Below are 22735 nucleotides of genomic sequence, written 5' to 3' on the forward strand. Positions count from 1 at the left end.
AACAGGCTTTCTTATGCAGAGCACTGCAGGTTTAAAGTGTTCTAAGCTTCCATTTTCCTGCTTGGCTGAATTGGGTTTTTTTTTCTGTTGTCCCTTTTATGGGGAAAAACATGTAACCCTAACATTGGATGTAAATGTAGTCATATTATATACTCACATTTTGTAGCTATGCAGGTTCCTGAAAGCACTCAAAAATGATGTGAAGTGCGCAGACAAAACAGTTGTAAAAAATTGTTTTAAAAGAAAAATAATAGTAAAAAAATGCAGATGCCTGCATTTATTGTATTACACAATAAATGAAGCAAGGGAAATTTGTCTTGTGTTTTCTTATGTGGCAACACATAATTTCACTTATTGTCACATGCACATCTACACAGTCAGTTAATCTCGCTGACATCTCAGTGATTCATTTCTGTAGGCAATTGTTCAAGTTCACTCAACTCAACAGATATTTAGCATAATTTTAATTATTAATACATTTTTATGAAACAGAAATGAGTTTGATCATATGTTAAACTTTCCGTGGTTAATGGCAAACACCATTATGGGGCTTTTAGCTCAGTAGAGCATGAAGCTGGTATGTACACATAGCTTAGTGCAGCTGAGCAGACTGTATTCTCTTTGAAACCCTGTTCGTGTAACCATTGGAACTGAGGCACGGGTGATGTCATTGCAATGCAATCCACCACGTCCAGATTATCTTTGAAGCTGCAACAGGAAAGGGGGAAGCAGGCTGAATTTCCTCCCCTTCTAGCTGCAGTCTAAGTGCGTGCACTGTTGTCAAGGTCGAGATGGCTTTAAGTAACCCCCACACTGAGAGAATTTATCACTGGCTCTGCAGTTTTACATTTTTAAGAAAAATACATGTATCTGCACTAATCATTATGTGAATATAAATGGAAAGATTAGGCTGTTTTGTTCCATTCATTTACTGTCTGCTCTATTCCTGGGAGCTGGGACTGTCTGGCATGTTGTTATTACGCCTTGTGGTGGAATTTCCCACAGCAGCAGGACTCACTTGCCTCTGAGATCACAGCTGAGAGGAGACATGATGATGAACATGATTCACATAAACATGGAGTTAGGTATAGGGGCACCACCAAGGTTTTCTGTTTTTTTTTTTTTTAATCAATAGTAAGGATTTATTGGTTCTCAAATCTCCTTCAACATATTGTGACAAACGACTCAATAGCAAAACAATCACTTAATGGTAAGCAATTGCAAAATACCTCTATTTCATACCACTGTCAGTGTGTCGTAACTGTAGGGTTTTAGAAATGGCAGGATAGTGGCTAATTCTTAGGATGAATATAGGACATGCCCGTGGTTGCTATGTGTTATCATATTTCATTTAATCACACTGCAAAAATGTAATATGAGGTCAAGAGCTTCAGTCAGAGGAGGGGTGGGGCTGAGTCAGACATCTGTGTTGGCTGGTGAGGACAAGCTCTATTGGCGCTTATGCTTCTCCCAAGGAGTTCCAAGTATTGACAGAGGTCAAAGTTTGCATATGGTCCAATTATGTGCTCACTTGTCCCATTCATTCAATACATTTCCTTGATGTGTTTGGTTGGACTGGTTACTGTCATAAAATGATACGTTACTGCATATTATCAGAAACACATAAATGCAATGTGAATCTGTGCCCCAGTTTCTGCTGCTCTTATTGTCAGCTTAGCTCTGTCTTCCCTGCAGAAACCTTGTCATCATCGTTTTATCTGGACTCAGCTGTTTTCCCCCTCTGGCTCCCAGCGTAATGACCTTTCTCTTCCAGCTAGAAGACAAGAGTCACTCCCCCATTTATCCATTGTAGGCTGAAAAACTCATCTCATCGAGTGGGGCGTTATGTCACTCACCCATCTCTCCTTATATTCTTCCTGTCTTTTTGAAAAAACAAATAGTCCCCTCTTGCGCTTTCATTCTTTCGTTCATTTATTTATTTGTGTTTATTAATCCTGGCATCTCTACCTTAGCTACTGAGTTTCGTGTTGTTGCCTGGACAGTAAAACTCTAGTGCTCTCCTCACTGTGTCTGTAGTTAATTACTTTTAAGTATGGCTATTTAAATATTAAATAGGGATTTCATTTACTAATCGCACTTTCAAGTATATTTCGAAGTTCAAAAACATTGAGGAGAAAGGGTGAAACGGATAACACAGAACAACGTACTAACGCTGTACTCTTCCGTTTATCCTGTAGAGGTCGGTAGCGTTGCGTTTCTGCATTGACTCTGCAGTAAAATTACAAGTAGAAGAAGAAACAGGAGGCGGAGCTGGATGTTTGAAAGTGGCGGGCAGTAACAACTCCTCTTAGGGACCTGACTAAGTAGTACTTGAGCAAAATTTTAAAAAGTCGAGCAAGTTAGCTTTAATAATTTGATATATTTAAGGCTTAATGTTTTTTTGAGAGCGTCTGTCAGGCAGAACCAACGAATGTAGTTTTCGCGATACTTAAACACTGGCTCTGGAGGAAACGTGTGAAGGTAACGTTAATGTCAATGTTTGCTGATAACTCCCGCTAGTTAGCTACGGTTAAGCTGTCGCTGGTTTCAGCTGAGCTAATTAACAGTCATCTTGGTGCATTTTTGGTAGTGCTTTCTGTTCTGGAAAAGTAGCACCGCTAACTATGAAATGTGAATTGCTCGAGTGGACGTAAAGTATGGCTGCTGTTTGTGTCCTCCAGACAAACAGTTAAAATTTATCGTCAACGATATAACCCCCTCTGTGGAAAATGGTAGATTTCCACCAGGACAGGGAGTCATGACTCATTGCACAGCTCTGTTTTGTTCCGATTCATCTCCAGAAGGGCTTAAAGCTGTGGTGCACAGAGACGGATCACGGAGTCGCAACATAGGAAGTTAATAATGGAGCAATTCTTTAGATACTGACACCACCCATTGTTTTATTAAGTCATTTTCACAAATAAGCACTTCTGTAAAAAAAAACAAAAAAACAACCGCATAAATGTTTGACACTCAGCCATATAAAGTGTGTAACCGTAAACTATCAGAAGAGATTTCTATTTTATTTCTAGGACGTTTTTTTTTGTCTGTCAAATTGTTTAGCAAAAGTAAAGTCTTATATTTGAACATACAGGGAGTCCCTATTACACCACCTGCCTTAATATTGAGTACTCAGCACTTTTTTATTTTGTATAAATTATAGTTGTTTTTTTTTTAAACATCTTTGTTCTGCAAATATATAGTAACATGCCTTTTAATCACATCAGTGCCCAGCTTTTTTTTGGTAATTCCTTCATTTTGTTGTTTTGCAGTTATTCATTGGAATATTGCATCATGACAAACGAGGATGAGAAGGTCATTCCGGTGCGAGTTGCCTTACGATGTCGCCCACTAGTACCAAAAGAAATCAACGAGGGATGTCAGTCCTGCCTCACTTTCGTCCCTGGGGAGCCACAGGTGCTCAACTGCTTTTCTTTCACAGGCATGCCTCACAATATATCAAAATCAAACTACACTGTGTGTGTGTGTGTGTCTGTGTGTGTGTGTGTGTGTGTTTGTTTGTCAGGTGTTTTCGTTTTGTACTTACATTGCATGTTGTGTGTAAAAACTGCTGCATGTTTGTTTGGTTTCAGGTGATTGTTGGCACAGAGAAGGCATTCACTTATGATTATGTATTTGAGCCCACTGCTGAACAAGAAGAAGTCTTCAGTACAGCGGTTTCCCCTTTATTGTCTGGGCTTTTCAAAGGTAGCTTTTAACTTGATGCTTTTTAAGTGAATGTCTAAGATTTAATCTTCTTCCTGAGACGTGATTATGTGGGCTCGAAAAATAAAATAGCTGTGTTTATTTTTTGTATTCCTTTAAATCTATTGAATAATTTTGCAGCTAATAATGCTCCATCCATCATGTGATGTTATTGTTACTGTAGGCTACCATGCCACAGTTCTTGCCTATGGACAGACGGGATCTGGAAAGACCTTTTCGATGGGAGGAACCTATACAACGGCTCAAGAAAACGAGCCATCTGTTGGAGTTATTCCTCGAGTTATCAGGTGCATCTTTGCAGAAAAGGAGCAAAGGACAGACTGTGAATTCTGTCTGGCAGTGTCTTACCTGGAGGTTGGTGAATGTTTTTGATCTGTGGTGTGTATGTACAATAGCCCTTTAAAGTAAAGTAGTTAAGGTTTTCTTTTGATTGTAGATTTATAATGAAGAAATATTGGACTTGCTGTGTTCATCCAAAGACAAACCTGCTATCAGCATTCGGGAAGATCCTAAAGAAGGCATCAAGGTGAGTGACTCGTATGTTAAAAGCAAATTCAAATTTTTTTGACAGCCCACCTGAACCACATATGTGCATTTTTCTCCGTCTTTAGTTGAACTTTTATTAAAAATGTCCTGCTTTCCAGATTGTCGGCTTAACTGAGAAGCAGGTATTTTCTGCCCCTGAGATGGTGAGCTGTCTGGAGCTTGGAAACTCTGCTCGTACCGTGGGCTCCACAGCCATGAACGCTGCCTCTTCACGTTCCCATGCTATCTTCACCATCACACTGGAACAGCGCAGAGGGACAGATAAGTCAGTTTGGCTGCTTTTTTCCTTGATAAAACATGTTTCATCTTATTGTCCAAACATTTTTTTTCTGATATAGACACAGAATACCTGCTCACAGTGCTCAGATATAAGGTGACAGTCATTTGAATTCTGTACATTTTCATATTCCTGTTATGGGTATTTGTTATAGAATTGCTCTAAATGTTACAGTTTTAATTTAACATCCATCCATCCATCCATCTTCATCCGCTTTATCCGAGGCCGGATCGCGGGGGCAGCAGCCTAAGCAAAGAGGCCCAGACCTCCCTCTCCCCAGCCACCTCCTCCAGCTTTAACATTTGTCCAGTAAAACCTGTTTGCCTTGGTTTGTTATTATATTGTCAATTTTTGATTTACTGGAACCGGCTTTGGACACTGTTTTGTTATTTTGCCTTTGTACGTCACCACAGCGGGTTTTTTTTTTTATTTTTATTTTTTTAAATGTAATCCTCAACATGAGGCATTTGGTTTTATTTCAAGGGGTATTATGAAAGAACTGTATGAACTGCTTAGGAATTAAAGTTGTTTTTGTACATAATGCCCCACTGTCAAAGTGTCAAAAGAAACTGGACAAGCTGCTTCATGACCGGGTGTTGCTTGTTGCCTCATTAAGAGATTAGGCAGATAAAAGATCTGGAGTTGATTCCAATTGTTGAACTTGCATTTGTTGGTTTTTCACTGAAACTCTGAATAGAGGTCCAATGAGAGGCTGGTGCAAGTAAGGGAGGCCACCATTAGCCTGATAAAAACATAATGAATACATCAGACAAAGAGAGAAAATGTATGAAGTTGCTGAATCAACAATCTAGTCCATTCTTTAAAAAAAAACAAAAAACAAACTAATCCACTCACCAGCTCAGCAACACCAAAAGGACCACAGAAGGCACAACCTAAAACTAACAGCAAATATTCTTGTTTTTTAATGTCATTATAAGGTGTTTGTTTGTTGAATTTTGAGGTAAAAAATGAATCCATGTTCGAATAAGACTGTAACATGACAAATGTGGAACAAGTGAAGCGCTGTGAATACTTTTTAGATACATTGTATCAGCTAAATTGTTGATTTACACAGAGGGTGGGTCCAGAATTTCAGTGTTTTTCTTTTGTAAGCTACTATAATATTTTCCCTTAAACTGGGTTAGTGTGTTTGTGTACGTCCCCATTCTACAACACCCAACAGGTATTTCCAAAATATTGCCTACTGCAGTCTGAATATCTGTACAATCCTTTGTTTCAGGGCCGATTCAGTTGTTTCAAAGTTGCATCTTGTGGATCTGGCTGGATCCGAGAGACAAAAGAAAACCAAAGCAGAAGGAGATCGTTTAAAGGAAGGTAACCAAGATCAGTTAAAAGTTGTAAGCCTTTAATGTGCGATTATCACGGCGACATGTGTTGCTATGTAAGGTGTATTAAGCTACATTTCTGTGTTTAATAACAGTACTTCTGGTCATGCCGTCCATATTTATGTGCAGGTATCAGCATCAATCGTGGCCTTTTGTCTTTGGGAAATGTGATCAGTGCTTTGGGGGATGAAAGCAAGAAAAACACCTTTGTTCCTTACAGAGACTCTAAGCTCACCCGCCTGCTGCAAGGTAAGCTTTGATGTAGATGGCCAGATGTTACATTATGGTCATTAGGTCAGACATGGATACATTCTCACTGTGAGGATTTTCAAAGTCAGTCAGGGTTTTATTTAGGTTTTCAGAAGGCTTAGATGCCTGGTCTCCAGGATTGGTGGTGCTTTTATTTACCTTTAATCTTGCATTTGAAGAAAAATGCAAGAAATAGAACTCATAATTCACAACATGAATTTAATTTGAGTTAAATTGGATATGTGCTGCCCTTTTCTTTTTCTTTTTTTAAGTGTATCTTTGTTTGTTTTGCTCATTATATTCTCTAGCAAAACCAATTTTGTTAAAAACATTTTAAATTTATCATATATTTTGACCTGATTCCTTTAAAGTTGTATTTGTGGACTCTGCTGGAGTAGATAATTCTGTTGTAAATCATTCTTATTTAGCTTATACCAGACTTTGGTGTGACTCCTCGATTCTTCCACTGTCTGAAACAAGACTTTTAAGGTCCCTTTCCTATGAGGCCTTTAAGCCAGCTATGTTCTGAATGGCTGCATTCTGCAAACAAGGTTTGAACAGCAAGTGGAGGCTGCCATTCTACTTCCAGAAAGACCCGTATGACTGAGATGATCATAAGATGTTGTCACATAGGTCCGCTTTCTTTCAGCAGACACAAACATGCCTTTCTATGGTAGGGCTTGTAGTATGTGGTGTTTTCTTTTTTCCTGCTTGTTTCACTTCCATTACCATGAAAATCTGAAACATCTTCAGACTCCTTGAACAGGATTCGCATTAAGCTTAGGTTTTTATTTATTTGAGGGAGAAAAGTTGCGGGTGTTCAAAGTGGTAACAATGCATTGTAGAACTTAACTGCACCCCTGTAAACGTATACATGTATATGTGTGTTTGTCCTCAGATTCTCTGGGAGGCAACAGCCACACTTTGATGATTGCTTGCATCAGTCCTGCAGACTCCAACATGGAGGAAACCATCAACACGCTGCGATATGCTGACAGAGCTCGCAAGATTAAAAATAAACCAGTTGTCAACATCGACCCCAGAGCTGCAGAAATGAACCGCTTGAAACAACAGGTGCAAAAATGGGTGTTGGCCCTCAGTATCATCAGCACTCAAATTACTAGTGTTGCAGTTTTTCATTGAGTGGTTTAGTTTGAAAAAGATTAAAGCATGTTCCAAATGTTTTCAATGGTACCCTGGTGTAGGTCCAAGAGCTGCAGGTGATGCTACTTCATGCACGTGGAGGAGTAGCTCCGGTGCTCTCTGGGTAAGACAACTTTCTCAGTAAACCTCAGGGTTCAAAGAGGACGCCAAATAAATGCAGCCAGGATAAACATCACCCATAAAGCAAAAGGCCATAATAGTTGCCCCTGTTGCAGGTCAGAGAGTGCAGAGAACGTGACTAAACTGCTGGAACGAAACCGCGCTCTGCGGGATGAGAACAATAAACTGAGCAGAGAGCTGAGTGAGGCAGCTGGACAGACGGCACACATGTTTGAGAAGATCATTATGGTGAGCCTGGTCACAGCAGCATCCTGTCTAAAGAGGAAATTATTACTGCTGATGAAAAAAGGATTGGATTGGACACGAACAAAAACAGTTGCAAATTATTTACAGTTGATCTTTTGACCTTAGTTTCTTTCTTACATTTCCACTGTTTTGCATCATCATAGTTTTTATATGCCGTTTGTTTTATTTTGTAGACGGAGCAAGCAAATGAGAAACTACAAAGCAAGCTGGAGCAACTGCGGCACCATGCAGCGTGAGTTTGCAAAAGCAAAAAGCCAGCAAAGCTTTAGAAGAGGTCTCAAAAAGCTTTAACAGTAGCTGTGCTGAAATCTGTTCCTACAAAAAGCTGTTTCATTTTTTAATTTGACTCAGGATTTCAGCTTGTTGTCGACAAATCCACTGAGTCACATTGATGTCCGATGGTTTTTCAGATGTACTGTAGATCTGGAGAAAGTGATGAAAACGCTGGAGGACCAGGAGCTCAAGGAGAATGTTGAAGTGATGAAGAATCTGCAAAACATCATCTTGGAGCTCAAAGTATGGATGTCTTCTTACATTACAATCCAGTCCAAGAAATATAAGTCAAGTAATAATAGAGTAAATTGGTGCTTCTTTTTTAAATAGAGAGATTTGCCTGATGTTAAATATAGAAAGAAATGGGTTAAATAAAGGTGATGACAACTTTCTTTTGCTGCTGTGTTATTAAACTATTTTGCAATTTTTCCACTATTAAATTTGAATATTCTTCTTGAATGTTATGGTTTACTCCTTGTTTGCTTTGTCAGAATGAGAGTGCGGGCATCGCCGCCTCAATTGATGCAGTGGCTGCAGGAGAGGATTTACCTGAAGTGTCTGGGAATGGCAATAAATGTTCACCAGAGGGATCCCCATCAGTATGTTTTCAGTTTTGTTTTCTTAACGTATCTTCCACGAGTAGCGGAGCATCACATTTCTCTTATTTTGCCCAAACTAACTTGCCTGAAGACTGAACCAGATGTAATTTTAGATGTTTTCCAACTCTAATACTCTCCAAATAGGATGCCACTGCCCTAAAGGACTCCCCAGAAGCCTTCACAGCCCATCATGCATTGCGGCAAGCCCAGCTCTCCAAGGAGCTGATTGAGCTTAACAAAGTCTTAAGCCTGAAAGAAGCATTTGTTAAAAAAATGTGCCAAAATGACAGCCAGCTGGAGCCGATGCAATCTGAGCACCAGGTCAGCATTACAGAGTCACTTAACTGTCATCTCACTACAGTAGACAAGTTTAAGAGTTATTGACTGCCTAGTCACAGTTTATTATTGGCATTTTTAAACTTTGCAGACGTTTCCACTTGAATAACAAACTCTAAATGGTTTTATTAGTAGAGGCTGTCACAGATCTCAAAGTGTAGTGCAAATACGTGTAAGCCATATTTCAAAATATCATGAAACGGTAGACACATTTTAATCTTTCGGACTCTCTTCCAGAAAAATGTACAAACTCTACAGTCTGCTGTGGATTCACTGCAGAAGGAGAAAGAGGAACTCGTTTTGGCACTTCAGTCTGCAAAGAAAGACACCAACCAGGCTAAGTAGGAAAACCCTTTCTTTGTTTTGGTGCTTGTTATAATATATGTGCAGGCTCTTATAGTTGACCTCCGCCATCCTCGTCCAGGCTCAGCGAGCAACGGAGGAAGAGACTGCAGGAGCTTGAGAGCCAGCTGGTAGACATGAAGAAGAAACTTCTCGAGCAGTCCAAACTGTTGAAACTCAAAGAGTCGTCTGTTCAGAAAGTTAGCAAGCTCATGGAGGAAATACAGGTAACGGTTTATTTTCCTTTAATGGTGTGTTGAATATTTTGTGTGGCTTTTGTTTTGTTTTTTAAACTGATCTTTAAATTGAAGTACGAGACAAAACAACACAGTTGGGAATTGTGATATAAACCACAGCTGAGATGCTTAATCTAACACTGAGTCCTGTAAAAGCAGGGTGTAGGGCTGGGCTATTAGTTAAATCCTATTTCTAATTGTGCTTTAAGGGATTATAAAAACAAGACGGTTGATTTTTTTTTTTTTTTTTTTAAATCTCTTTAGATTCGTTTTCATTACAAAGCTCTTGTTATCTTGTGATACCAATCCAACTCAACTGGCCTTTTATACAATACATGCTTTTATTTTAGTTTTTTTTTTGTTTTTTTAAATTACTTTTTCCTCCATAAAATTGCAAACTAACAAACAGTTTATTTGGCTTCAGCCATGATGACAAGTCTTGATGAACAAAGGCTCTTTCTGTCTAGTGAAAGCTAAAATTGTAACAAGATCACAAGTTGTGAACCTTTTGGAAGGATCGTTAACTGCTGCCTGCAGCTGATTTGTCTGCAGATCACACACGAGAGCCTGTGGTTATATCTCCATATCAAACTATGTCCAAACTAATTAAGTCAATGTGATGAGAGCCACCATGTAACTGATGAGTCACTTTTGGATCATCAAGCAGCCTCAGTAATAGATGTAATAGTTTATCTATTATATTTGTTCAGTAACATATTTCTCTTCTGCATTATATGGCACTTTGTGAGCATGCAGTACAGAAACCTTTTGTCACATGGCGTCATCATGTGTACTCTGAGCTTTATTTTTCTTTAAAGCAGCGGTCCCCAACCCCCGGGCCTCGGACCGGTACCGGTCCGTGAGTCGTTTGGTACCGGGCCGCGAGAGTTTAGGCTCAGGTGTGAAATGTATAGTTTTCAGGGTTTTTAGCGGTTTTCAGCTTTATTTTGTTATCGTTTACTCGGTTTTCCTGGGTCTTTTCACGTGTGTTATGAATACATTTTCTTTTTTTCGGTACCGGTGCTAGTTTTATTTTGTTGTATTTATCCGCGACACCTTAAAGGCCGGTCCATGAAAATATTGTCGGGCATAAACCTGTCCGTGGCGTAAAAAAGGTTGGGGACCGCTGCTTTAAAGCGTTTGAGTAACTACAGATGCAAGTTTCAAATGTTGCTGTGTTCTCACAGGCTATGAAGTCCCAACGTACACAGCTAATGCGGCAGATGAGAGAGGACTCTGAGAAATTCAGGCAGTGGAAGAACAAAAAGGACAGGGAGGTACTGCAGCTGAAGGAGAAGGTGAGTAGAGATAAAACTCTTATGGAGACATAAGAGGGATGACTTCAGTTGTTGCACTCTCTAGCCTTTTCTTGTCAAAAACCTGTTTATTCTGGAGGTTCTTTGACTTCTGTAATCCGTTTATTTTGTATTTTTTGCAGGATCGTAAACGGCAGTATGAGCTGCTTAAACTGGAGAGAGATTTTCAGAAACAAGCCAACGTCCTGCGTCGTAAAACCGAAGAGGTGTGGCCATTCACTGTTGCACAGTTTGTTTGTTTTTTACCATTTGAAATTTTTGTGTTCATAGGGTTGAAGAATCACTGGAAAAGGTTTGTAGCTGTTTATGAGGTGCTCTTTTTTTTTCTTTTTTTTTTTGCTTCAAGGCTGCAGCTGCAAACAAGAGATTAAAAGATGCTCTACAGAAGAGAAGTGAGGTAGCAGAGAAGCGCAAAGATGCCCAGAACAAAGGCATGGAGGGAGCAGCTGCGAGAGTGAAGGTAGAAATACAGGATTCTTGAGAAATGGTCAAATATTTTGTGTTGGAGATAACTCGGACTTAAAGTTTCACAATATGAACCGTTTTCCTTTTCTGTCATCAGACATGGTTTCTCAACGAGGTGGAGGTGATGGTTAGCACGGAGGAGGCCCGGCGCCATCTCAATGATCTTCTGGAGGACAGGAAGGTTTTGGCTCAGGAGATCAACCACCTCAAACAGCAGCTGGAGGCTGGGGAGAGGCCGGCTCCCAAAATCAGGGTGAGCTGACACATCTGTACAGTTGTTACACAAAATGAAACATGCAGCAGGGCCCTGTTTCAGTGCCAGGTTTGGCTAATAACACTGAGTTTGATAACCCTGGGATTAGCTGGGTTTAAGCTCTGAGCTGGTTACTGTGGAAACGGGCTTTCTTTTGCAAACTTTGGTGTTTCTCTCTGACTCTGCCCTCTGGCTACACCTGAACCAGCTGTCTGACACTGTTTAATATCCTCATTCACAAAGTGGCTATCAAAGATCAGAGTGGAGCCAATTAATCTACAGAAGTTTACATTTTTACACACGCTGAAATCTCAAGAATACGTTAGCTTGCCGTTTGTTTGCTAAAGTTTTTAAAGTAACACGAGCAGTTGAATAATAAATGAGTGATAGGACAGAGACAGTTGTCATTACACTGTATATTTATAATCAGCTCAGGATAAAATCTTTAGTGTCTAACTCTGTTTCTCTAGATAGAAACAGAGCTGTGTAAGTGTTTAAACATGTAACACGCTGATCAATAATCAACCATTTGTTGTGTTATAATCACTCACAATGATGGAAAAATGTCTGTCACAATTGAGATCTTCCAGATGAGGCTGAATGATTCTTAAATATGTTTGTGACCTTTTAAATGCAGACTGCAGCAGGCAGCATTCAATAAATCTGCCTTTAAATGATGTTAAACAATATTTTGAAAGGTACAATGTGTGAAATCCAAAGACTGAACTCATCTGAACAGATGAGAACCACAGATTCAAACCGGATGAGGACCAGATCCAATTTAGATGTGGTTATTTTCCAGCTCACCGTGTCTATTTCGGATCCATTCACAGTGACGTATTTACATGAGTTAAATGCAAAACCAACTTACTTAACTCTTAGTTTTAATAGCAACTCTGTAAACATCTCTGCTACAGCAGAGACAGCTATCATCTATCAGTGAACTCTGATTGGCTATAATTATAAACATTCCTCTGGGGACCATTAAAGCAGAGTTTGTCCATAAATCTAATTAAGTGTTTTCTTTTTTAAATAAAATAGTTAAAGTGACATGGATGCAGAGTGTGGTTAAATCATTTACTTTATGTCATCTCTCCATGCAGCGTCGGACACTGATCATATCTGAACTGGAAAGCCAGGGGGCGCTGGAAGCCCCTCTGACGAAACAGGTGGAGAACCTGGAGACAGAAATTGGCCTCAGGTGAGTCATGAAAACCAGCCAAACAAGACACCTCAGTCTGTCAAAACCAGACAGTATAATACCTAGCTGCCATGACATTTCCTATTGGTTTAATAAGTTCCATTGGTTTCATTCTATTTCGAGGCCTCTTAGATGAGCGTCTCTGCTGCTGTCATCTTGGTTACAAAAGTGACGAGGAGGGGTGGGTCTGAAAGCATTGTAGTGGCTAATGACCTGTGATTGAGAAGTCGTTAGTAACTGAGGCCATAAACCTCGCAGGAAAGTGTTTACAAAGGTGAGGCCAGAAAGCTGATTTCTCATAGACTTCTATAGGACCAAAAGCCTATGTGCCTAATTGCAACTACTGCCATCTGATGGCCTTCACAAAGAATACAGGTTTTAGGCACTTGCCCATTGGCTGAATTTTTCCAACCTGAAAGTACATCCATATTTTTTACTGTCTGTGGTCCAAACTGTTTGTGTGATTTAATGACTATTTCGAGCAGCCTTTTTTCCCCTTTATATGTAAAATAACTTTATTGTCTATTTCTAAGATGCTCTCTGTAATAAGTAATAGCGGTTGAAATTTTTAAAAAAAAAAAAAAACCCTGAATTTGTTCACTGATTATTTCAGGGGTGTTTTTTTTTGTTTTTCAATTTTCCTTGAAGCATTTATTATTACTTTAGTAGCCTCTCAAACTTTTAGCAAATGATGAGTTTGAAGTCCAGTTTATGCCGAACTTACACCAAACCAAGGGTTCAGAGCTGCAAGTAAACATCTGATGTTGCATTTAAGTACAGTTGTTTCAATTTTAGTAATAACTGTACTTAAATGCAACATGTGTGAGCTGTCACTTTATCATTTTAATGTTGCAATAAATTTGCAAACGTTTAATATACTTCTTTTTCTTGGTTCATGCAAATAGCGAAGGTCAGTCATGTAAATGTTGTCAACAACCAACTTGGTTCTCTCTGGTTTCTCAGCCACAGTCGGTATCTTCATTTTTCTTTTAGGCTGCTTTCCCAGAACAAACCATCGCACATGTTGCAGTTGTGGCCAAAGGTTCTGTACTCAAGCTAAAAGGTCCGCTGTATTAGCAAAATCCTGCTAACGAAACTATGTACAAGCTTGTTTTATTTGGACTAAAATGCTGTTTGCATTTGTTTTGTGCGTATATGCTACACGTTAAAGGTTTTATAAGCTCTGCAGAGTGATTTGCACCTTCACAGGAATGCCCAAATAGCAGACCTGCAGCAGAAAGTTCTTGCTGCAGACAGCGAGGGACGTTTTAAGCAACGCATAGACAACATCACCAGTATAGTTGAGGCCAAGTGTGCCCTCAAGGTCCTGATGTCAGAGGTAGATAAAATGAAATGAGAATGCATGCATATATTCCATGACCATAACTGAATTGTTTAATTGTACAATAGTCAAATCACTTAATGGTGTTTGGTTTTAAAGAAAATCTAATATTTTTTTCTTTTTTAAGTTGGTTTCTGCTAAAACAGCCCATGCCAAGCTGGAGAGCGAGGTGACACAGGAAAAGGCAAATGCACAAGATTTAAGGAAGATGCTGGCTGAAGAGAGAAATGTCATGTCCACCATGGACATGGAGCACCAGCAGCAGCTGGTTGAACTCGAGCAGAGGCATCAAGAGAAGGTGCTTCATACATGGGCTCGCTTTAGACTCAAAAATATTGACCTGTCGCAGCTCCATATATTTACCTTTCTACCTTGTTTCTTCAGGTTCTTTACCTCCTTAACCAGCTTCAGAACAAACCTATCGGTGAAGATTCAGACGAAACAAACCAAACCATCAAGGAGAGTTCAAAGGAGAAGGAGCTCCTGCAGCGCCTCAATGTTCAGGTTTGTCTGGACAGATTTTACAGCCGTTTGTGATTTAATTAACCTTAGCTTTCTTTGTTTTAATTAATTAATGCAGAATTGTGCCCAGAGCTTATGTTGTAATATCATTATAGGAGGAAGAGCTTGAAAAGCTACGGGAATTAAGCGAGCAGAACCAGAAACTGGTGGAGCAGAATGAAGAGTACAGACGGGTAATGGTGTTTTTTTTGTTGTTGTTCTTTTTTTCCCTCCAATGTCATTATATTTCTGTTGTCATGACTAGCCAGTTGTTCAGCCAGTTAAGTATGGCAGTCTGAGTGTTTTCTCTTATTAATTTTTTAAAGCAATCAATCGCAGCAGAGGGCAGTCCCTCCCTGAGCCTGGCTCTGCCGGAGGTTTCTTTCTATTAAAAAGGGAGTTTTTCTTTCCCACTGTTGCCAAGTGCTTGCTCAAAAGGGAAATTTCTGATTGCTTGGGTTTTCCCTCTACTATGGTTGGGTTTTTCCTTACAATATAAAGCGCATTGAGGTGACTGTCGTTTTGGTGTTTTATAAATAAAATTAAGTTGAATTATTTAAGGCCCCTCTAAAGACATTCATGCAATCCTGATTATGTCCTTACGCACCATCTCTACATATTTTGCATCATACTAGTCTTTGATTGTTATTGACGAGGGAGCTAAGTGCTGCAGTGGAGACAGAGTAGACTACAGTTAATACCTGTATGCTGGAAATTTTGAAAAAAGTGTTTACCTAGATGAAAAGAAACCCTGTCATAAAGAAAGTATTTGTGTAATTTCACTCATTGCCAAAAGGCATAAAAGTTCTGCAGTGCAGGTTTGAATAGTGAAAAGCCAAAAAAAAAGCATTGCAATTCTCTTCACCTAAGTTATATGACTGACGTAAATCTACCCGTGTCTGCAGAAACTCTCAATGGTGCACCTGGCAAGTGAGAAGAAAATCCTTGTGCCTAAAACCAACAAAGAAAACAACCCAGATGACTCATTTGAGTACGTCCCTCCAAAGGTAAGTTTTTCTTGCAGATTTACTTGAAGTAGCTTCAATTTATGATTATTTGAACATAACATGGTGCTTTCTCTGTAGCCTAAATCAAGGCGCTTTACCACAGCTAAAGCGCAGCTGAATACAACCATCAACATCGAAGAGCTGATGTCACCCAGTGAGGACGAAAACGAGGAGGAAACAGAAGAGTGGCGACCTGAGAAACAGGAGAGAGGACGCAGAGTCTCAAAGAAAGCGAAACAAACCGGGGTAAGACGGGAAGAGGAGTCTGGTAGGGCTGCTCAATGAATCGAATTTTAATCACGATTACGATCTGGGCTTTCAACGATCATTAAAAATGACTGAGCCGATTATTAGCCCCTCCCTCGTGCTTTACTCTCGTGCTGCTCCGTGTTGCAAATCGAGCGCACCTCTCTGCATTTCGAACGCGTGTCACAACAATTAAGAGCAGCGGTCTCCAACCTTTTTTGCGCCACGGACCGGTTTATGCCCGACAATATTTTCATTGACCGGCCTTTAAGGTGTCGCGGATAAATACAACAAAATAAAACTAGTACAGGTACCGAAAAAAAGAAAATTTATTCATAACACAACTGAAAAGACCAAGGAAAACCGAGTAAACGATAAAAACGATAACAAAATAACGCTGAAAACCGATAAAAACCTGAAAACTAGACATTTCACACCTGAGCCTCAACTCTCGCGGCCCGGTACCAAACGACTCACAGACCGGTACCGGTCCGAGGCCCGGGGGTTGGGGACCGCTGATTAAGAGGACCCGAGGGAAGCTCGGAAAGCTAAGCAGAAGTTATTTGGAGAGGAGAGTGACTGCCGTTGGTTGAAAAGAGAGGTAAAAAAAACTTCAGTGGTGTGGAAACATTATGGGTTTGCGGAGTCAGACGTGGATCAAGTAGACATAGTGTGTAAACTACAGTGTCGTAGCTGCACCACAGAGCAACACTGCAAAGTTCACTAAACATAGATGTTTACATTTTTCATTTATTTTTTATATTGCAAACATTTCCACTGTTATCAGTATTTGCACACTATTTTATATTCTTTTTTGACAATCTTTAAAGTCATTATTCAATACATTGTTATTGTTAAATAAATATCGTCAAATAATCAAGATCTCAATTTCAGTGAAAATAATCGTGATTATCATTTTTGCCATAATCGAGCAGCCCTAGAGTCTGGCACTTTTTCTTTTTGAATTGAACTCCTTGATCTTAGAAAAACAGAGTGTCCACAGTAAAAACAAATCATGTGCACCTTATCATCATGTCATTTCTTTGAAAATGTCACATATTTCAGACCAAAACAGAAATGAAACTGTTTGCATCAGGATAGAAGGCCTATGAACCTGGTTTCTCTTCCTTTAGTGTGCGTGTAAAGGTCGCTGCAGCAACAAGCAGTGCAGGTGCCGCAAAGGGAAGATGACATGTGGGGAGAACTGCCAGTGTGATCACGAAAAGTGTCGAAATATGGATAACCAGGTGCCCGCTGAGGTAGGTTTCCTCATTCTTCCTCCGTTCTTAATTTGGGATAAATAATGGGTTGTTGGTGTAGATGTAAGATTTCCGTGCAGATTTAGAGCTGCACAAGCACAGCAGTCACTCTTAGCTTTTGGGGTAGAAATATATAAGAATCAGATTTCACACCAGTTTCATGTGTGAAAAATGTGCTTAAAATGAACTTTTACTAACTGCTTTAGAAGAGAATAACAGCTCATATGCTGCAGGGCTCCAGTTTTACTCGTTAATTGCATCACAAAGAGTTTAGAGCTCAGCCACCGAAGTCTGGCCTGATGTACTAGAAACAAAATGTATTTTTTTAATGCAGTGAAAGAGTAAAACTGGATCCCCACAGTGTTTGGTTGTCAGTTTAATTTCAGGCCATTTCATGCACCCTTCTGGGATGGATTTTTATAGTGTGTATTATATAGGGATGGGTATTGATAAGATTTTCACGATTCCGATTCCATTTTCGATTCTGTTTAACGATTCGATTCTTTATCGATTCTCTTATCGATTCTTTTTTAAAAAAAAGGAGAACATTAAGTTCGATTAGCTTAGAACTTTGTTTTATATCTTCTCTTTGAACAAGATAGAAATTTAGGAGTAACATGGCCTTACAAACCCAACAGTGAGATCTTAAGAGATCCACAGCCTACAGCTCTTCAATGGGGTGTCACAGGGTCCCCAGGAAAAAAAAATTGTAAATGTAAAATAATAAAATAAATATTCTTCTGTAGCAATTACACAAGAATATCCAGTAATGTCCCTGCCTACAATTAAACACATTCACTTACTGAAAATCATCTGCTGTGGCAAATGGGTGCAAGGCTTTGACCACAAACTTAGTCACTGCTCGGTGACATTCGTCTATCCTAGCCTGAAAGGAGACGCTACCGGTAGACTGCAGCGAGAACTGCCAGCATCTGAGCCAGACTCTGTCTGTCTCTCTCATCATGGTCATCTAAATGCACAGTAATGGCAGGTTTTGTAATAAGGCAGATCGCGCTAACATAATATGCACTGTTAGTTGATTATTTACCTGCCGCATTAACGGGAAAGGACGTGCAAACGTTACCGCTGCTGCTGGGTTGAGATTCACGAGTCCGGAGCGGAATTAAAAACACGACATTCATTTAAGGTTATCGTGTGTTTTGTGAGCAAATGCTTTTGCATATTCGTAGTGTTTCCTTCCTTAAATGAAATATCTACTTTGCAAGTATTGCAAGTTGCCCTGTTGTCATCCGTTCTCGTAAAGTATAATCAAAGTTTTGAGCGTTTGAGCCGCTTATGCACCGTGTTTCCTGCCAGGTAAATGACGCTCCGCAACATGGTGACGTCATTCGGGGCGACTGGACTCGATAAGGGAATCGTTTGCAAAAATGGCAAACAATTCCAAGGAATTGAAACAGTGGGAACCGGTTCTCAACAAGAACCGGTTTTCGATACCCATCCCTAGTATTATACGATAAACATGTTGTTTCATAATGAAAATGATTGAAAACCTAAGAAGTGAAAATAAGACTCAGAACTGAAGTGAATGTTAGCCTAAGAGGTGTGTTTCTGTGTAGTCAGATCTGGCTTTCACTGCCCAGCATATTTTTATCGGTGAGATCGGTGAGCATTGTTCTGAATTTGGGACTGTTCATCATTTCAGGATGCAAGCTCCACAGAAAGCACTTCCCGAGACTCTCTATCTCTTCAGGATTCCAGTCCAGGCAACAATACGTTCTTCAAGCCGCCGTCTTGCACTCCCACAAAAAAGGTAAGAACAAGAGTTGACTGGCATGCAGAGGACTTTGTACTAATGCTGCGTATGAGTGAATGTGAACATATTTCTCAGTTACATTAGTTAACATTAGTTTTCTCATTCAATGAGGCAACTCTGCTATGTAGAAGTATAGAATTGCAGTGAGAAAAACCTGCTGCAGTTGTATAAATCATCAGTTCTAAGATTTTAAGTATCAAGATAAGGGGGGGATCTGATCCTTGAGAGGGTCTAAATGATTTAAGTACAACGAGAGATGAACACATGAGATACTGCACCCTGTGATTGTTGTTTTGTTTTGTTTTTTAGCAAAGTCAAAATGCCAAAGTTTTTTGTGAAAAGTGCACCTGTACAATTTCCAGAGGAATTAAGAGTGTAAGTAGCATCCAGGTGCTGATAATCAAATTGAGTTGATTATTGGATTATCAGTAGGTGAGAGCTCCTCTGTGAAAGCAGACGTTTAGGCAGTTTGCAGCTCTGGTCATTCAGGTGTGTGCTAGCACACGCAGGAGAGACATCAATGATCTTAGAGAACAATTGTTGCTGCCCATCAATCTGGAAAGGGTCATAAGGTCAACCTGAAGTCCTGGAAAATATTCAAGGCAGTTGCCAGTCTTCTCAGGAGTGGACGTGCCAGCAAATCCATCCCACAGTAAGACTGTGCAGTGCTCAGAGGAACTACTAAAAAACCCCAGAGCTACTTCATACTCTACCAGCTTCAGCTAAATGAAAAGGAAGAAAAAAACAGTGTGGCTTGTTTGTGTCTTCTCTCTAAATAGAGCACAGCAGCACAGTTTAGCTTTACAGAGTTTTGTCTGAATAAACCACAGGACTTCTGCAACAATGTCCTGTGGTCAGACAAGACCAAAGTGGAGATGTTTGATGATACACAGCACCACGTTTGGAGAAAACCAACCACAGCATATCAGCAAAAAAGGAGGGGACCTACGATGTGAGAGGCTAATAAGGTCATTCAGGAATGAAGGTGGTTCTATAAACTGTTGAATCATGGGATGCATTTTTGCAGTTTCCACAAACGGCTTCTGGGTTTTCTTTGTCTTTGTTAAATGACTGGGTGTTGTTCATCTGAGGTTGTATTTAAGTAAGAAGACATTTTTTTTAAACATCCTGACACTTAAAATCTTAAAATTGAGAGTAAACTGTTTATGTCTTGCATGTTGCATAACCAGCTAACAGTGTTGTGCTCATTTTCTATTTTAGGTGCTAAAAGAAATCGGAGATATGGGACACACCACCGCAGACTTGAAGGTGGCAGAGGAAGAGCAGGAGGACAACGATGATGAAGAGGACAAAACAACAGTCAGCTTCCTCAAGAAGAAGAAACGACTCCTGACGAGTTTCCAGAACAGTTTTTTCTCGGGATGCACTCCAATCAGAGAGGAGTCCTAATCTGGACATTAGCTGTCAATGTTTTTTAGATGAATGTTGTCCGTGCGTTTAAGTCTTTCTGTTTATATGTGACTAACGTGTTACTTGAAAGTAGCTATTGACACTTCAGTTTCAGTAGATGCTGATCAGAGAACTGTGAATAGCACTCAATGATTCACAATGACACGATCAAACTGTACATAACTCATTTATCCCCCCAAATGATAATAAACTCACTTTTCTAACACATTAAACCGGTTGTCACTACAGGTGCATAACATCTTCTTGGGGATTAAATTTGAGTCCTTTTTACTGCGTACTATCTGCTGAATAAAGTTTTGAAGTCTATTCTTTCTTTCTTTCTTTTTTTTTTAAGCAAATTGATGTTTTTTCTTTTGTAACTGAAAGATAATTTATTTGAATCCTGGTAGGATTAATGTGGAACTTCTGATTCGTTTTGTTATTGTGTAGGTTAAATTAGTGTAAATGATAGATGAAATAAATTTTTCACCAGGAAAACAGTATTCAGTTCATGATGCTTTTGGAAAATGTACATCATGTCCCAGCTGAGCAGTGTGAGTACTGAATGTATTAAATTCTTCCAAATCAAATTCTCAGGTGGAAAATAAGCACTTATCAAGATGCCAAGTCCTGTATTACATGAAAACATTGTGATGTCAGGCTTTGTTGTTGCTTTTCTCCAGTCCACACATCCGAGTGCCTCAGCTGAGGGCAATCTTAGGTTTGTTTGTTTAATTAACTGGTTCATCAAAGCAACTACTGGTCAGATCTCATATGGTCATGGGGGATTGTACAAAAACGCTATGTACTGTGATACACAGTAGGCATTTTTTATTTATTTTTTTCCAGCAGATTAAACAATTGACCCTCCCTCTCCGGACAGCTGACAACAGCTAAACAACAACAACTGGTTATATACCAACACTTCCCCTGGGATTAACGGTTTGATTAAATTCTCAGATCAGTTTTGAGAGTTTATTCACTAAGTGTCTAAATCCAACATTATTTGAGCTACTTCAAAGAATGTTTCACTAATAGCAGCTAACAGTGGCAAAAACAGGAGCACTTACAGACAGAGAAGTTCAGGATATCCTCAATAACTCACCTCTCTGAGCTCTGTTTCATTATCTTTTCAGCACTTGCTGTGGAGCTGTCAAGAAGCACTGAAAGGGGGGAAACAAAAGAAGACATGAAAGCAACAGGTGCATGTGCAAGCACAAAAACATACATTAGAATATAATTGTTATATTAAAAAAGAGGCTCTGACTCTGGTACTTTAGAGCTTTTATTGACTCATTAAAGTGCAATGCTCTCAATTTGGAGCTATTCTGAGGACGTGTGTCCACAATCCTGCATGTTATGTCTGATTATTGAAGACAGAAAAGAAGTCTGATCATCAAAACAAGCTGGGCAGGGACTAGCAAACATTTGTCGCAGGGGTCTGTAACTTGATGATCCGGATATCATAAAAGGATCCATCTGACCTACATGTAGACACCACACTCATCTTCTTGTTGCATTTTTTCTGAGCCAAAATAATTGAATAATCTAGTCATATTTTAAGATTTGTGAAAACAGCTTCTGGCTACAATGTCATATTGAATCACGTTCAGTATGACATCACACTAATCAAAGATCTTTAGGTACTTATAGTAGTTTTTACTTTGGGCACACACAAAGTCCCGATGACAGCATCAGTGGAGGATCTGAGTATGAGCTGGCAGATGATGAAACTGCGGTGAACAAAAAGTCTGGATAACTGGATGTTCCTTGGTAAAGATTATAAAGTGGGTAAAACGAACATGCCAAAAGCAAACTGTCACAAGCTGAACGGAAAGAAGCAACAAATTGCAAAGAGAATATCCACTGGTCCCAAAGCCAATTTCAGCACAAAACCAAGTTCACCACAATTTTTCATGGAGATCACTGATTTAACAGTTAAAGGTCTCATAAGGTGCTCCAAAGTTCTCCTCTTGGAACATTTTCCGATCTAGAAGCTCTTATGGGATGTTATTGGCCATGACAGCTTCTTCCCAGACCAAATGAATTACAAGACAAAGCATCACTGTTAAATAGAAAAGTCTGCTTGACTTTTTTTTACCCGCCCCCAGATAAAAAGCATTCAGGCTAGTGCAAAAACACTTCACCAGAAAAGGCCACGGAGGCGGAGGACTAAATTACAGATTTACGCAAGAAAATAAATAGACGGGGATGAGCACGAAGAGGCGCATCTAGTTTAAGAGGAGAAAGATTCCATCAAGCCTCAGGGAGATGGGTTATGAAGGCTCCCTTCATGAATACAGAAGATGTTTTGTCTCAATAACACAGCAGGATGAAAAGGAAATGAGAGGTCTCTCCCATTTGATTAGATTCAGACGTGAGGGTCGAGGACACCGAGGCTTTGTTGAGAAGTACTTTGAGAAACAAGAGGCGATGAGTTTTAAAGGCAGCGTCCTTAGTGTGCAGCGGGCGTCACGTTTATGAATGGAAAATTTATCACA

General features: G+C 39.7%; 1 protein-coding gene across 1 annotated transcript; it reads left to right on the forward strand.

The window, feature by feature from the left end:
• The first annotated feature begins 2254 nt into the window (after positions 1–2254).
• Positions 2255–20732, forward strand: kif4 (kinesin family member 4). Its single transcript, XM_085175343.1, has 31 exons — positions 2255–2481; positions 3273–3417; positions 3594–3708; positions 3890–4080; positions 4163–4252; positions 4371–4537; positions 5790–5884; positions 6025–6144; positions 7043–7218; positions 7350–7411; positions 7524–7656; positions 7848–7906; positions 8085–8190; positions 8439–8546; positions 8691–8867; positions 9120–9223; positions 9307–9451; positions 10648–10758; positions 10899–10982; positions 11123–11236; positions 11339–11494; positions 12598–12695; positions 13905–14034; positions 14165–14335; positions 14422–14541; positions 14655–14732; positions 15444–15545; positions 15624–15791; positions 16925–17050; positions 18714–18821; positions 20046–20732. The coding sequence occupies exons 2-31, from the start codon at positions 3295–3297 to the stop codon at positions 20232–20234; spliced, it is 3726 nt and encodes a 1241-aa protein (XP_085031469.1). The 5' UTR covers positions 2255–2481; positions 3273–3294; the 3' UTR covers positions 20235–20732.
• The last annotated feature ends 2003 nt before the right edge of the window (positions 20733–22735 follow it).

Source organism: Neolamprologus multifasciatus, chromosome 10 (assembly GCF_963576455.1).
Source record: "Neolamprologus multifasciatus chromosome 10, fNeoMul1.2, whole genome shotgun sequence".
In the NCBI taxonomy this organism is placed as follows: Eukaryota; Metazoa; Chordata; class Actinopteri; order Cichliformes; family Cichlidae; genus Neolamprologus; species Neolamprologus multifasciatus.